The following is a 13,594-nucleotide window of genomic DNA, read 5'->3' as shown; positions in this document are numbered from 1 at the left end:
CCACACCGAGTGGCCTCGCTGACATTGGCCCTGCCTACTGCTCATAGGCCCCTCCCACTCATCTGCCAGCACCGCCCACTACTCGGCTAGCCCCTACCTCTGCCCACATTTAGAATCATGCTTTTAGATTATTTAGGTGCTATACATTTCATAATGAAAAGCAACTTCGTTGAGCAATAATTTGTTGCCATGTCACTTCTGAAAAAGAAGCTAATAGCTCAGTGGGCTTTACCTGATACAATAAAAAAAGAGTAAAAAAATTGTGATTTGGTCACCTTTCCTATACTTTGCACTCCTATTGTGTTTTTGTATTGTTTGTTGCTGTAACATTCTGACCTGCCCCTACTGGACATCTGTGAAAAAGAGCTTTATAGCTCATCGGATTCCACCAGTATAAATAAATATTCTGATTCTAAAATTATTTGTAAATATTCATATCCCGAGTCACACATGAGGCCAGAAAGTTTAATATCAGGACACAAATGCTTTGGGACACCAGGACATATTTTCTGACACCGATACTGTACCAGCCAAACCAGGACATTTGGCAGCTTTACCCCGAATGCCGTAAGCTCACACACACAACTCGGGCACTACCGACTATAATCACCCAGAAATGTCTGTCCGTCCCGCGTGTGACGTTACTCCACGAGGCCTCACTGAGTGGGACGTGTCTAACACGTCCCCCTCAGTGAGGACACGCCCCTTAGTGAGGCCACGCCCCCTCCGTGAGGCCACGCCCCCTCCTCAGTGTGTGAATCTGGCTCTGACACGAGCCAGTGCCTCCCCAGCCATTGACCTCACCGCACGTCACTGGTTTGCGAGCACCTATTAAGGATGACATTCATGCTGTATTGTGCAATTTTGTCAAGGACACGTGAAGTCTGTACATCATTCGTCATTAATCTCATTTTAATTTAGAGCCCTTTGCCAATCCCCTGCTGAATAAAGGCCTGCCTTTGCTTCATCAGTTGTGGAGGATGTCTGACTATACTTCACCACACTGGTCAGTGTGAGCTGGCGAAGAAATGGGTGTGCGAGCACTTGTTCAAATAATCGCTCGCGCATTCATGTTAGTCATGACCAGGAATCAAACTCGGGGAGCAGCTTCGTAATGTAGTACGCGAACCACTGTGCCACACCAATATGCACAAGTACAGCCCTTTCTGTCAAATCATTGCGGAATGAGAGGCTTCCCACGCCGTGCCGGTCGTGGGGGTTATTTAAACAATACTTGACTACGCTAGTCAGTGTTGGGTTGGTGAGGGAGAGGAGCATAGGCGTGAGAACATAGCATAGTACACCCCTTAATTTTGTTGGGCATTCCTCCGTTGACAATGTAAACCATCAGTGTAAAGATGGTCACACAAAGGACGTCAATAATTCACGTAAATGTTTTTTTTTTTGCGGGTGCTTTAAATTGTGCACCTTTCAACTCAGAAACTCGGCAGCTGGATAGGTGGATTCCGCCAAGAATGCGTGCATGAGGAACCCTTCGGAAGGAAGTACAGCAAGGAAGTTTGGAGAACTGCTGACATCTTTGCGGATGTAGCTGGCTGGGTTTGAGTACATGCAGAAGATTTTCTCCAGGCCCTCCCATTTTATGTCACATATGTATATGAGAATGAAACTAATATACTTAAATTAAGGAAACTTGTCAGTAAGGGATTTGTTTTTATTCCAATAATAACTTCAAATTCGACTTTACTGTATTGGATTCTACACACACAATCAACAAAATGCATTCACTGAACACAGCCAACAACACACCATTTCCCGCAACACACACCCTTTTATCTGGTGCCAGATAAAAGGGTAAAAACCTATTACTATATCTTGCTACTGGCAAAGGAGGTCTCATAATGTAAATGCATACCCCGAGCTCTCAATACTCTGATAGTGCGCTGTTTTTGAGTTGTATGCCTTTTGGCGTCATCTGGTCCAACACCAGTGGAGACTAGGCTCTAAGAAAAGCCGTCTCGAGTGTGGACCAATCAATTTCAAGGACAGTGCATATCATTATCAGAGTTGTCTCTATCTCCATCATTAGACCTCCTTTGTCAGCACCAAAATGTAATAATAGGGTTTTTCCCCTTTTTTCTGGCAACAAAACTGAAACCTTTTTACGAGGATTCATGTCTGCATTAACCACAATACCTGCAGTCAAAATGCAAACAAAAAACATACTATGATAATATATGCATTGTCCTTGAAACTTATTGGTCCACACCAAGGGACGGCTTTCTTTTGAGCCTCGACCCAATTGGTGCTCGACCACATGACGCCAGAAGGCGTACAGCTCAGCTGTACGCCTTTTGGCATCATGTGGTCGAGCTGTACGCCTTCTGGCGTCATGTGGTCGAGCACCAATTGGGTCGAGGCTCAAAAGAAAGCCGTCTCTTGGTGTGGACCAATCAGTTTCAAGGACAATGCATATATTATCATAGTATGTTTTTTGTTTGCATTTTTGCTGCAGGTATTGTGGTTAATGCAGACATGAATCCTTGTAAAAAGATTTCAGTTTTGTTGCCAGAAAAAAAGGGGAAAAACCCTATTATTAGAGTTGTCTCTTTTTGTTTGCATTTTGACTGCTTGTGTTGTGGTTATTGCAAACATGATTCCTTGTATAAAGGTGTCAGTTTTGGTGCCAGATAAAAGGGTAAAAACCTATTACTATATCTTGCCACTGGCAAAGGAGGTCTCATAATGCACACATTTTTTTAAAGTTTGGATTGTATCAGCAAATGTATCCTCATTTGGCTGCTATTGCGTTTTTTTCATGCGATGAAGAAATGTCCTCTTGAGACTTCCTCAATCGGCGGAGTATAAAAGCACATCAACTAGTGGGTGCACAATAAGACCCCAAAGAACAGCGTCGGTCTTCACTTTATTGGGCCTCTATGATTATAATCAGCTAAACTAAGCTACAACACATTTTTATTTATTTTAGCAGGTAAGGCCCACTGAGCCATATAACTCTATTTCAGAAGCGACCTGGCCACAAATGACAGCTCAATAAAGTGGCTTATCATGTGGAAAATAGCAGCCAAATACTCTAAACACATTTCTAAATGTGGAGAGAAAAACCGTAGAACCTGGAGAAAAATCCACGTGAGCATGGGGAGAACATGCAAAATCCAAATATACAGGCGTGAGGGTAAGAGTCGAATCCATCATCTCCTGTATACCAGGCGAGGTAGTTAACATCTCACCACCGTGACACCCCATGCCACCGTGATCTACCGAATGCTGGATGAAAGGCCTCTCCACGTTTTTGCCAACTCTCACTGTCCTACAATGCCACAATCCTTCTTCATGCCTGCACGAGCCGATCGTATCGCTCCATCATCACAGTGGTCATCCTCGAAGGCGCGTTTACTCCTCTGCCTGCCATTCCATCACCAGTCTCGTCCATCGACCATTGTCCCTTCTAGCCATGATGTGACCAGTCCAAGTCAACTTGTTTTTCTCAAGTCAATATGTTTTAAATTTTTATTATTTTATTGTTTCCCTTCTACGTGGTGACTTTACCGAAAGAACCAATAATATGAATCCCTGCAATCACGAAAGCTTTAAATCAAAATTATAACTCTGATTTAAGTTTGTTTCCTGATCCACGTGTTCCTCATTCTATCTTTAAGCGTAATTTCTGACATGCATCTCTCCACACTTCTTTGTGCACTCAGTTTTTGTAACAAAAAATTCCATCAGTGCCCATGTTCCCAATCTATATGTCAGTGGGTAATACACGCCGATAGAAAACTTTATTCTTTACAGTGGGTTATTTCCCTACGAATACATATGCTTTTGTATGTTCTGGTTATGTCCCTCCAATATTTGTTTTATTTCGTGCAGCGAACATATTGAATAGGTACTTTTGTTTTGCTTGTACCATATTTATCTTTAGCCCTACTATGCAGGCTTGTTTGTTTAGCTCTTAAATTATTTTCCTGTTGGCCTCTCTCACCCAGAACTAAAAAAGGAATCCATCATCTGCCTTCTGCTGAATGGAAATAGCAACATTTACAGGAGTAGATCGAGTTCGGATAGCTAGTCACAAACGTAATCACATGCATTTTGAACTCTTGCCGTGCTGCCAGGAAGTGACTATAAGGTGCAACAGTTCTCCACGTGTTCGATTGTGAATTTCGCCAAAGCTGCAGTGTGGATAGTCTTCAATCGCCACTTGTGAAAATAAATCTGTCATACTTTGTAAAGAGTGGCCTTCCGAATGCAAATCATGATCGTCACCAGCCAATGTCTATCCAAAGGTTGATTAAGACCTCCCCTCCACAACATCAACATCCTTCATGCTTTTGCCATGCTACAATATTTATCAGCAATACACAGGGTTATTAAAATATCCAACGTGTACTATAGAGACAACTCTGATAATATGCACTGTCCTTGAAATTGATTGGTCCACACGGGTGTGTGGACCAATTAATTTCAAGAACCAATCAATTTCAAGGACAGTGCATATTATCAGAGTTGTCTCTTTTTGCTTGCATTTTGACTGCATGTGTTGTGGTTATTGCAAACTTGATCCCTTGTATAAAGGTGTCAGTTTTGGTGCCAGATAAAAGGGTAAAACCCTATTACTATATCTTGCTACTGGAAAAGGAGGTATCATAATGTAAATGCTTACCCCGAGCTCTCAATACTCTGATAGTGCGCTGTTTTTGAATTGTATGCCTTTTGGCGTTATCTGGTCCAACACCAGTGGAGACTCGGCTCTAAGAAAAGCCGTCTCGGGTATGGACCAATCAATTTCAAGGACAGTGCATATTATCAGAGTTGTCTCTTTTTGCTTGCATTTTGACTGCTTGTGTTGTGGTTATTGCAAACATGATCCCTTGTATAAAGGTGTCAGTTTTGGTGCCAGATAAAAGGGTAAAAACCTACTACTATATCTTGCTACTGACAAAGGAGGTCTCATAATGTGATCATCCTTTGTTTTGGTGCAGTCATTGGTGACTGGGCTGACTCCATAAACACCTGAGGACCCAGTTTAATCACGGGTGGCTGAACCCCACACTTAAACACACACACACAATCTCGTCAGATCTCGTAAGCTAAGTAGGATTGAGCCTGGATAGTGCTTGGATGGGCGATCGTCATGCACAATCGGCAGTTACAGGCAACTGCTGTGGAGCTATTATGTGGACAGCAGAGAGCAGCGCATAACAACGTATTGTTGTATTGTATTTGTGCTCCCATGTCTATGCTCCCCACCTGCATCACCCAGCAGCTGACCAGCATGGTGATGTATGGTCAACTAACCCCTAGGGGCCATCCATTTAGTACGCACGCATGGAGGAGGGACGAGGGATTAACCCAAATGCGTACGCTTGCGTATGGGGGGTCTGCTGACAATGTACATACGCATAAGAAACGGGGTGGGGGGGTGTGAAGCCTCGATAATAATTAATTTGTCTACATTGGCCGTTCTATGGGATTCGGGGGGGGGGGGTGCGTCAGGCGTACGTACGCAGGTGGGTGGGGGGAGTGTAAAAAGTCCGCGTGCGTACATGGAGGGGGCAGGGGTCAAGTTTTGACGGATTTTTGCAGACGCACTAAATGTATGGCCCCCTACGACCCAAGCACAGAATAGAGAGGCCCTCGTCCAGCAGTGAAATTACAAAATGGCTGCACAGAACTCTATACGTGAATAAATATCTGCTGTTTGACATCACACTGTGATTCTAGGAGGCAAATGGGGGCTTCGTTGTCGTCTATGAAGCTGGTTAACTGCATTAGAATCACCCTAAAGTTGTGCCCGATGTCAAAAAAGTTATATCAATCTGGTCACTTGGCCACACTCACACCTAACAGATTACCAGATGCACCTCCAGCTACTGATTTATACTACCAGGAAGGTATCTTATTTTCCGGAGAATGCCAACTCTACAATTACAATTTGGGTTTGAAGTATATAACGACAGTCCATATAAACGCAACTGGATCTCACAACTGGATTACCAGTGGAATCTTAGTGACGAATTCACCTATTGGCACGCACAAGGTGTACAGGCAGCATGGCAGCTAAAGTCACGACGTGGTACATTTGTCCTCGTTTCTAAGTTAAAAAGGTTCAACACCTGCAATTGCTTGATCACATCGCTCCTTACGGAAGGAACTCCACTTGCTCTACTCTTCCGAGAGGACTAGATATTTTGGAAGTGGGAGTTACCCACACTTTTCCCCACCACATACGACATACCGATCAACAAACTCTGTTCCGATATCTACGGGACCTTTTTTGCCAGTATGAAAATGGTGAAACAATAATAGGAATTTACCTTTGTTCAAAAACCAAATAGGCACCCTTTACAAGGCACCATGTTTACGTGAAGCACACGTGCTTGTGGTAAAACATGGCAACAAACGTGCTTTGATAATGTATGCATTACATTTTGACTTTTTATTTTATTTTCTATCTACGTGACTTTACCAAAAGAACCGAAGGAAATGTATGCACTGTTTTTAAACTGGCCTACACCAGAGACAGCCTTCTTTTCTGGCCTTGTCTCAGCAGTGTTAGACCAGAGAATACCAAAAGGTGAACGTTACAAGATAATGTATATGTCACAGCACCAATTTATATTGCGGGGTATACTGAGCGGGGTGGGGGGGGGAGATTTAAGAAACCTGGCCAATTGCTTTAACTTCGGTGCCAGGAAATGAAATCGAACCAACGGCCCACGGATTGCAAATCCAGTGTGGAAACAGTGACACGACCGTGGCAGCTCCCTACGTGCCTCGAGTTAAAATGTTTTTTTTTTATGTTGGGTTTTAATGCTTATATGTGCTGGAAACAGGTAACAGCTTTTTTCATATGGTTACTAGTGTTGAAAAAAACCCACTATTTAACATCCCGAATAAAGATGTACAAACATCAATGGTCATATACACTGAAATAATGCTCATATGTAAATACAGAAATGTACAGCACTGTGTCGCAAGCACTGGTATGGCCCATAATGAGGTTGTGCGGCCAGCATCACGCCTCATCAGGTACTCATTTAAGAAATAATCAACCTAAGGGAGGCACAGGACAACGTTCAGATATCATTTGCCGCTATTCGCCGTGGTCGGGAATTGAACTCAGAAAGGGCCCCCCGGTTCGTAGCACAATGCGCACAAACCAACTGACGCCACACAAGAGATCCCCTGAATAGACAAACTGTCAGGACAAGTGCTGTTAGCGGACACCTATGAAAAGGAACCCAGCGACGGCCGTGTGGCCAGAATAACAACGCGCACGTATAGTGGCACTCGCAAACCCACCCAGGGCACACTCTCTCTATGCCCTTTGAAATTTTGTAGGCGTTTGTGTGTGTTAACAAACAAAAAAACATCTACACCTCGAGGTAAAATAAAATACAGTACACACAAATGTCATGGTAATGTAAGTTTATATTCTCAACAATCAGTCCCTGCTCTGGGGAGGTTTACCGTTAAGGTTGGGGCCCGGTGGTGTGGTTATTAGGGTTTGGGGTTATGGTTGAGACGTGCGAAACAGGAACTGCTAACGGAAGGCTGTACACACAGCCCACCACACATAGCAAGCTCAATACTTCGCACGTAGTGTGCTATGAAGAAGCGCAATTGCCCAAAATGTCACCTATTTAATGTGTTTTACCTTTAAGGCCACAACACAGCGGATCACATGAGTGATTTACAGACAGCATACAAGACAGACCGTACACACATCAAATGGGATGGTTCTGTTACAGATTCAAGAGATTAGTTAGAATCACAGTTATAATCTATGGAACCTGAATTCAAATTCCCGTGTTTCTGATCGAAAAAAAGACATTCCAGGGTGTAGAATGAACAAGAAGTGGAAAGTTGAGACAGGGAAACAGGATTTTTTTTAATGCTGCCATGTGTGTCCCAGTGTTCACACACAACCACAAACACACACACACATCTAACAATGCCTACACAACACACATATGGGCGTGCCTACACACACGCCTAAAACACGATAACATTTATGAATACACACAACCTACATATATAAATATATAAAAATCCAAAGTTATTTCCTGCTCAAACGAGTATTGAGGTGGTGCTTCTCTTCTGTTTACAACCCTGAGCCAATGCTGTATATTCCATGTTCCTATGGTGGGGGCAAGTCTGTCCCAGAGGACAACCACTTTTGACTTCCCCAAGAAGTAGAACTAAAATCGGTCCTCATTTTATTGACCCCAAAGAGATGATAGGCTGAATGAAACCCTAGTCAGGATTGAACACACTTCCGATCGCTCACTGTAGAATGAACACGCATGTGTATGAATAACTTTTTTTTATTAAGGTATATTACCTTCCATGACGTAAGAAAAGATGGTAAAAGTGGAACCAAAGTCGAAAGGAGAGCAAAGAGGCGAAGGAGAGAGGCCCATTATGGCTTGGGAGTCCTGGGAGAGGAAACACCCACATGGTATCTGGAAACAAACTCAAAACATCAAAGTGACCGTACAAGAAAGTCAGGACCACACCCCGCTCAATGCGATGATGGCCGATGAGACGAGACTACGATGGAATGACAGCTAAAGGAGAGAACACAGCCGGGACGACGATGACGACTGCTGCGAAGATGGAGCGATGAAATCAGCTCGTGTGGCAGAAACGAGGTGGAGTGTGGTATCGTGATGGACGGTGACAACACGAGGAGGCCTTCATCCGAGGAGTGGATAGACACATGGATGGAGATGCAACCCAATATACCGTCCTCCATGCACACACAGTATATAAACACACACACATAACTAAACATTCGTGCATAACACTGCCTTAACATAAAAGATATACAGTACAGTATATAAAATAGCTGATGTTTCAGGCAATAGCACCTTCCCACAGCACAGGCACATTGCTCATTGATGGAATTAACCAAATATCCCTCCTGAGGTCTTGAGACTCAGTGAGACATGCACACTCTCCGTGAAAAATAACTCATTCAGTATCGTCCATAGGCACATATAAAAAACACAGCACGTACACAAACACATATGCGTGCACATGAACATACTGCCATGTATTAATACACACATAACTATCAATATACCTACATAAATACACAAACTACATGTTATATATATCACACACTAATTTAATATAGTTTATAGGGACATACCAGAAAATTACACATCATGTATACACACCTACAAATATATTGAAGGCACATACAGTATATATACTACAGATGTGTCCTTCTGTAGTAGCCCAATGAGTTATGACCCCACTCCAACATATCTTGGGGGTTATCATGGACAGAAGCCTGACCCCCTTGAAGCCCCACTGAAAGTAGAAGACCGAATCAAGAATTTTCCCTCCTCCAGAAACGTGCAGCAACGATCTGCGGGAGGTGGGGGTGTCAAAGCTGATGTGCTACTTACTCACTGATCTTACTCACTGGCAGAGTTACTCGAATTGTGCTCCATCCCGGCCTTGCAGCTGCTACACACAATGGCTAGACGCTGTAAGTTGTAATAATCTTACAGGGTGGGCCAGATGTCTTGTGACCAAGGATAAAAATGTTCGGGGGCAATTAATGGGGGGGGGGGGGGGGTCACCAAACATCTGCACCACCGACCCTGAACATTCCCTTGTCAATCATCGGCTGGATCAAGGTCTCACCGGGGGCACAGAAGTGAAGTCTGTAGAGGCATTGTGTTTTGAACAAACAGACCGAACTTCAGTGCGGGTCGGTGATGGAAATGCCACGGTCGGTTCGCATATCACTTAGCCACCGATGTTAGCCGTGGAAGTGAATCGTAACGTGAGGTCTCGTTGGGTTCATAGCTTATGTTCGAGGTTATTTTATTTGTCCCGAACACCGTTGCTCACATTGCCTTAGAGCGTACACATTTGTTTGGTTTGAGGGTAGCCTTAAATGTCAGTTGATACAACGTTTTCTTTGGCAAATAAACAAAGCACTCCAGTTGGTCATTTTATGTCACAACAAACAGTTAGTTGAAGAGACACATAAACGGACAGATGTCCTTAATGTATAAACCGAAGTAAACGAACCTGGTCATATATTACACGTGTACCTGCGTAAGCAGCGCATGTGTGTACTTTTTTTTAACATGTCCCAGTGTAGCTGGTTAATTATTACAGCACCTGTATAAGCAGTGTAAGAAGCACGTGCTGTGTGTGGAGATATAGTGGCAGAGGTTAATCCAGCAACTGCACTCACTCGGGGAGACAAAGGCGGCCCAGCGTGGCCCGAGGGTGGTATTGGGCACACCACGTGGCGACTTTATGATATGGCTGTCGGGTGGAGGAGGGTTTACACGACACATTTTATTTACGCGCTCCGACCCAACAAAATAAATTACTCTAGTAATGATATTGGTCGCGAAAGCCCACGTGTTAAAAAGGTGGCTTGCCCAGTAAATATGCGAACGTTGGCACAACGTTTTTGCGCGCGGTTGGAACCGTTAGGCTCAATAATTGCCCAACGTGAAGCACTTTCCCCAACAGTCTATTCAGGCGATATGAAGGGGGATCTTTGCCTTTGTGTGCGATTACTGTACTATTGAGCACTTGTTCCATTTTTTGTGTCCACCCTGTGTGTTACTGCTATAGGGCCGTCCATAAATGACGTCACGCGATTTTTGACGATTTTTTGACCCCCCCCCGTCACACGGCGTCACAAAAAGTCAGAACCCCCCGTCAAATATGACGTCACAAAGCTCTGCCCCCCCCCCCCCAAAATATATATAAAACATGCTTCAAATCGCTTTAAACTATTGTCATTGTAGTTGTGTATTTAATGTGCCGCTGCACTCTGATGTTGTAGGAGAAAACATTTATTAAAAAGTGTATTTAATTAAGTAGAACGTGTTGTCTATATCTATTTAAAGTTGCGCATTTTGATGTGACGTCACATTTCTCATTTTGATGTGACGTCATTTCTCAAACCCCCCCCCTCGTCACACATCGTCACAAATGTCTGACCCCCCCCCATTTATGGACGGCCCCTATGATGTCAGAGCGCTTATCCATTCGACGCACGTGCACGCGTTGTGTACGCAGTGTGTTGTTGTATTGTTGGAACAGGGTAAACACGCGAGTGTTGTTGCTGTAAGGTTGTTTGTGTTACACTAGTCGTAGACGTCTCTAGAACGACGTAGCAACATTTGATTGGGAACTGTGGCGCAGTGATTAATGCCACCCGGGATCAATGCAAGGGCTCGCCATCAGTGGCGTATACATAAATGAACCACCCCCCCCCGCCCCCCACAAAAAAAAACATGTGAATAAAAGTGTGGTCCATACTCTTTGGTTCTTTCGGTAAAGTCACGTAGGTATAAAATAAAATAAATTTAATCACGACGTTTCGGGCGCAACACAAGCGTCCGTCATCAGGTGGGATAACCACAGCAAGAAACAATTGCTGAAGCGGACAAAAGGGCTGCTGCGACAAGAGGCCATCTAGGCCTATATGGCCTCTTGACGCTTGGTGTTGCGCCCGAAACGTCGTGATTTAATGTATTTCATACCTACGTGACTTTACCAAAAGAACCAAAGAGTATGGATCGCTGCAGTCACGAAAACTTCAAATCTAGATTAAAAGTGTGGCCTTAAATAACAGCCGACGTTTCAGGACATGGCCCTGATTCATAGAACATGGCTAACCCCTAATTGACTAACGTGGTTGACGACTGTTGTTTGCGATTGCGCACCACTGCCAACGCACTTGCAGCATTGAGCAAATAATTTCCACGTGTGGATCAAGAGAACCCGTCCCGACCAACGTGGTGAAGTTATGGGCAAACGACCTCCATGACCACCACCAACAACCACCACCACCACGGCGTGCGCGTGCCGTCATCCAGGAGCGGGTTGACAAAGCGCCGGATGAGATCAGCTCACGTGCGTCAGATTGCGATGATGATGATGATTATCATCGTACACAACACGCACGGTCATTCGTCTTTCAATTTAATAAATCGCCATGAAGTTTATCCCGCCTTATGCCGAATTTTAATCTGCGCAGCGTGAAGACGACGTGCTTGAAAACTTCTCTCTTGGTAGGCGTTAAGGCGCCTTCATTTAGCAGTGGATTGATTAATCATCTCCCGAGATTAACCTAACACGCTCTATCCACTGCTGGTGATATCGCCGCCAATTAGTGGGTTGAAGGGCGCCCGTTGTTTACACATGTCGAGTGTACGTACGAGTGTGTACAAATAAGTGTGTTTACACGTGAGCTTGTGTACAGGTGTTGTGTATACATGTGAGTGTACGGGTCACTCTGTTTACAGATGAGTTTGTATACATGCGAGTCTGCGGGACAGCTTTTGTACAGGTATCTTTGTATACATGTGTGTCTACAGATGTGTGAGCAGGGTAGTTTGTATAGGTGTGTGTGTGTGTACAGGTGAGTTTGTATACACGTGAGTGTGTAGGTGTGTGTCCATGTGCGTGTGTGTGCCGGTGAGTCTTACCTGCCGTTCATCGCTGCTATAATCACCTCGGCATCGCTCCTCTCTTCCCAAACGGTGTGCGGTGTGGACTCACAACAACGAACACACACGTAACTCACACACACACACCTGTACCATACACACTTCTCTCTCACTCGCACATATCCACAGACTCTTACAGGTTACAATGAGTCACAACCGGACTCGCACAGATTGCACAGCAAGGCAGTCACGTCAGGTACAACCACAGGGTCGGACAAATTGGCGGTCGAACTCGCAGGCTCACAGCCAGTCTCGGTCACAAGTGGAACCATCAACCGCATGCGCTGGCGAACTCACCGTTCGGACACAGGCAGACAAGAGTTAGACCAAGGCGGAGAAAGTTACACAGTGAGACACACACGCGCGTAAATACACAGCGGCAGAGAGAAATGAGTCACAGGTAAAGTGAAACGGAGAGACACAGCAGTGCAGCCTGAGCGGGCCACACGCAGGTGGAGTGAGAGAGCCCCAGCAGCGCAGCGCTGGAAGCAACGAGGAAGTCCCCCCTCCCTCCAACCCCCCTCTAACCCCCCTCCAACCCCCCCTCCGCCCCCCCTCCTACCCCTCCAACCCCCCTGACCACCCCCTTCAACCCCCCCTCCTCCAACCCCTCCAACCCCTCCGCCCCCCCCCTCCTCCAACCCCCTCCGCCCCCCCCTCCACCCCCCCCTCCACCCCCCTCCGCGTGGCTCGTTAATTAATAATTAATAATTAACGAGCCACGCAGCGTGTTACTGTCGCTACATTGCAGTAGTCTGCCGTAGTGCCTTAACATGAGCGTCCTGCAGTGCACTATCGGCACATCACAGTATCGTACTGTGGTGTACTGTCGGTACACTGCAGTACTGTCGGTAAATCACATTACATATTCCGAGAAATTAAAGTTGAAGCTGTCACATTACATGCAGTTACATTACAGTACTCTATATACCGTACTGCCAACCAACTATTGGGGCTCATCAGCAAATTGTAGCCCTCGGAGCCTCGAATCTCATCCTATATTTACGATCATGACAATCAGCTTATCATCCTTCTGGGGATGATAAATGGAGTACCAATGATACACTCACTAGAGGGCGCTGTGTATGTATGTGTGTATGTTGAAC

General features: G+C 45.0%; 1 protein-coding gene across 3 annotated transcripts in view; it reads right to left on the bottom strand.

The window, feature by feature from the left end:
• The window catches only part of LOC116953331 (tyrosine-protein kinase Tec-like), a 42,193-nt gene extending 29,201 nt beyond the window's left edge, over positions 1 to 12,992 (bottom strand). Inside the window, exons 1-2 of one of the 3 annotated variants that reach the window (XM_076073893.1) lie at positions 12,468 to 12,992; positions 10,211 to 10,284 (exon numbers count right to left, since the gene is read on the bottom strand). Coding sequence is in view for 2 of the 3 variants with exons in the window: in XM_076073891.1 (XP_075930006.1) it covers positions 8,333 to 8,448 (116 nt within the window). In the remaining variant the exon portion in view is untranslated. Of the gene's footprint in view, positions 1 to 8,332; positions 9,156 to 10,210; positions 10,285 to 12,467 lie in introns of those variants that run through there. The other 2 variants (XM_032973436.2, XM_076073891.1) reach the window with 2 other exon arrangements.
• Between the last annotated feature and the right edge of the window lie 602 nt (positions 12,993 to 13,594).

Source organism: Petromyzon marinus, chromosome 3 (genome assembly GCF_048934315.1).
Source record: "Petromyzon marinus isolate PM22_M1 ecotype Great Lakes invasive population chromosome 3, UKy_Petmar_22M1.pri1.0, whole genome shotgun sequence".
NCBI classification, from domain to species: Eukaryota; Metazoa; Chordata; class Hyperoartia; order Petromyzontiformes; family Petromyzontidae; genus Petromyzon; species Petromyzon marinus.
This window is presented reverse-complemented; position numbering and strand designations above follow the sequence as displayed.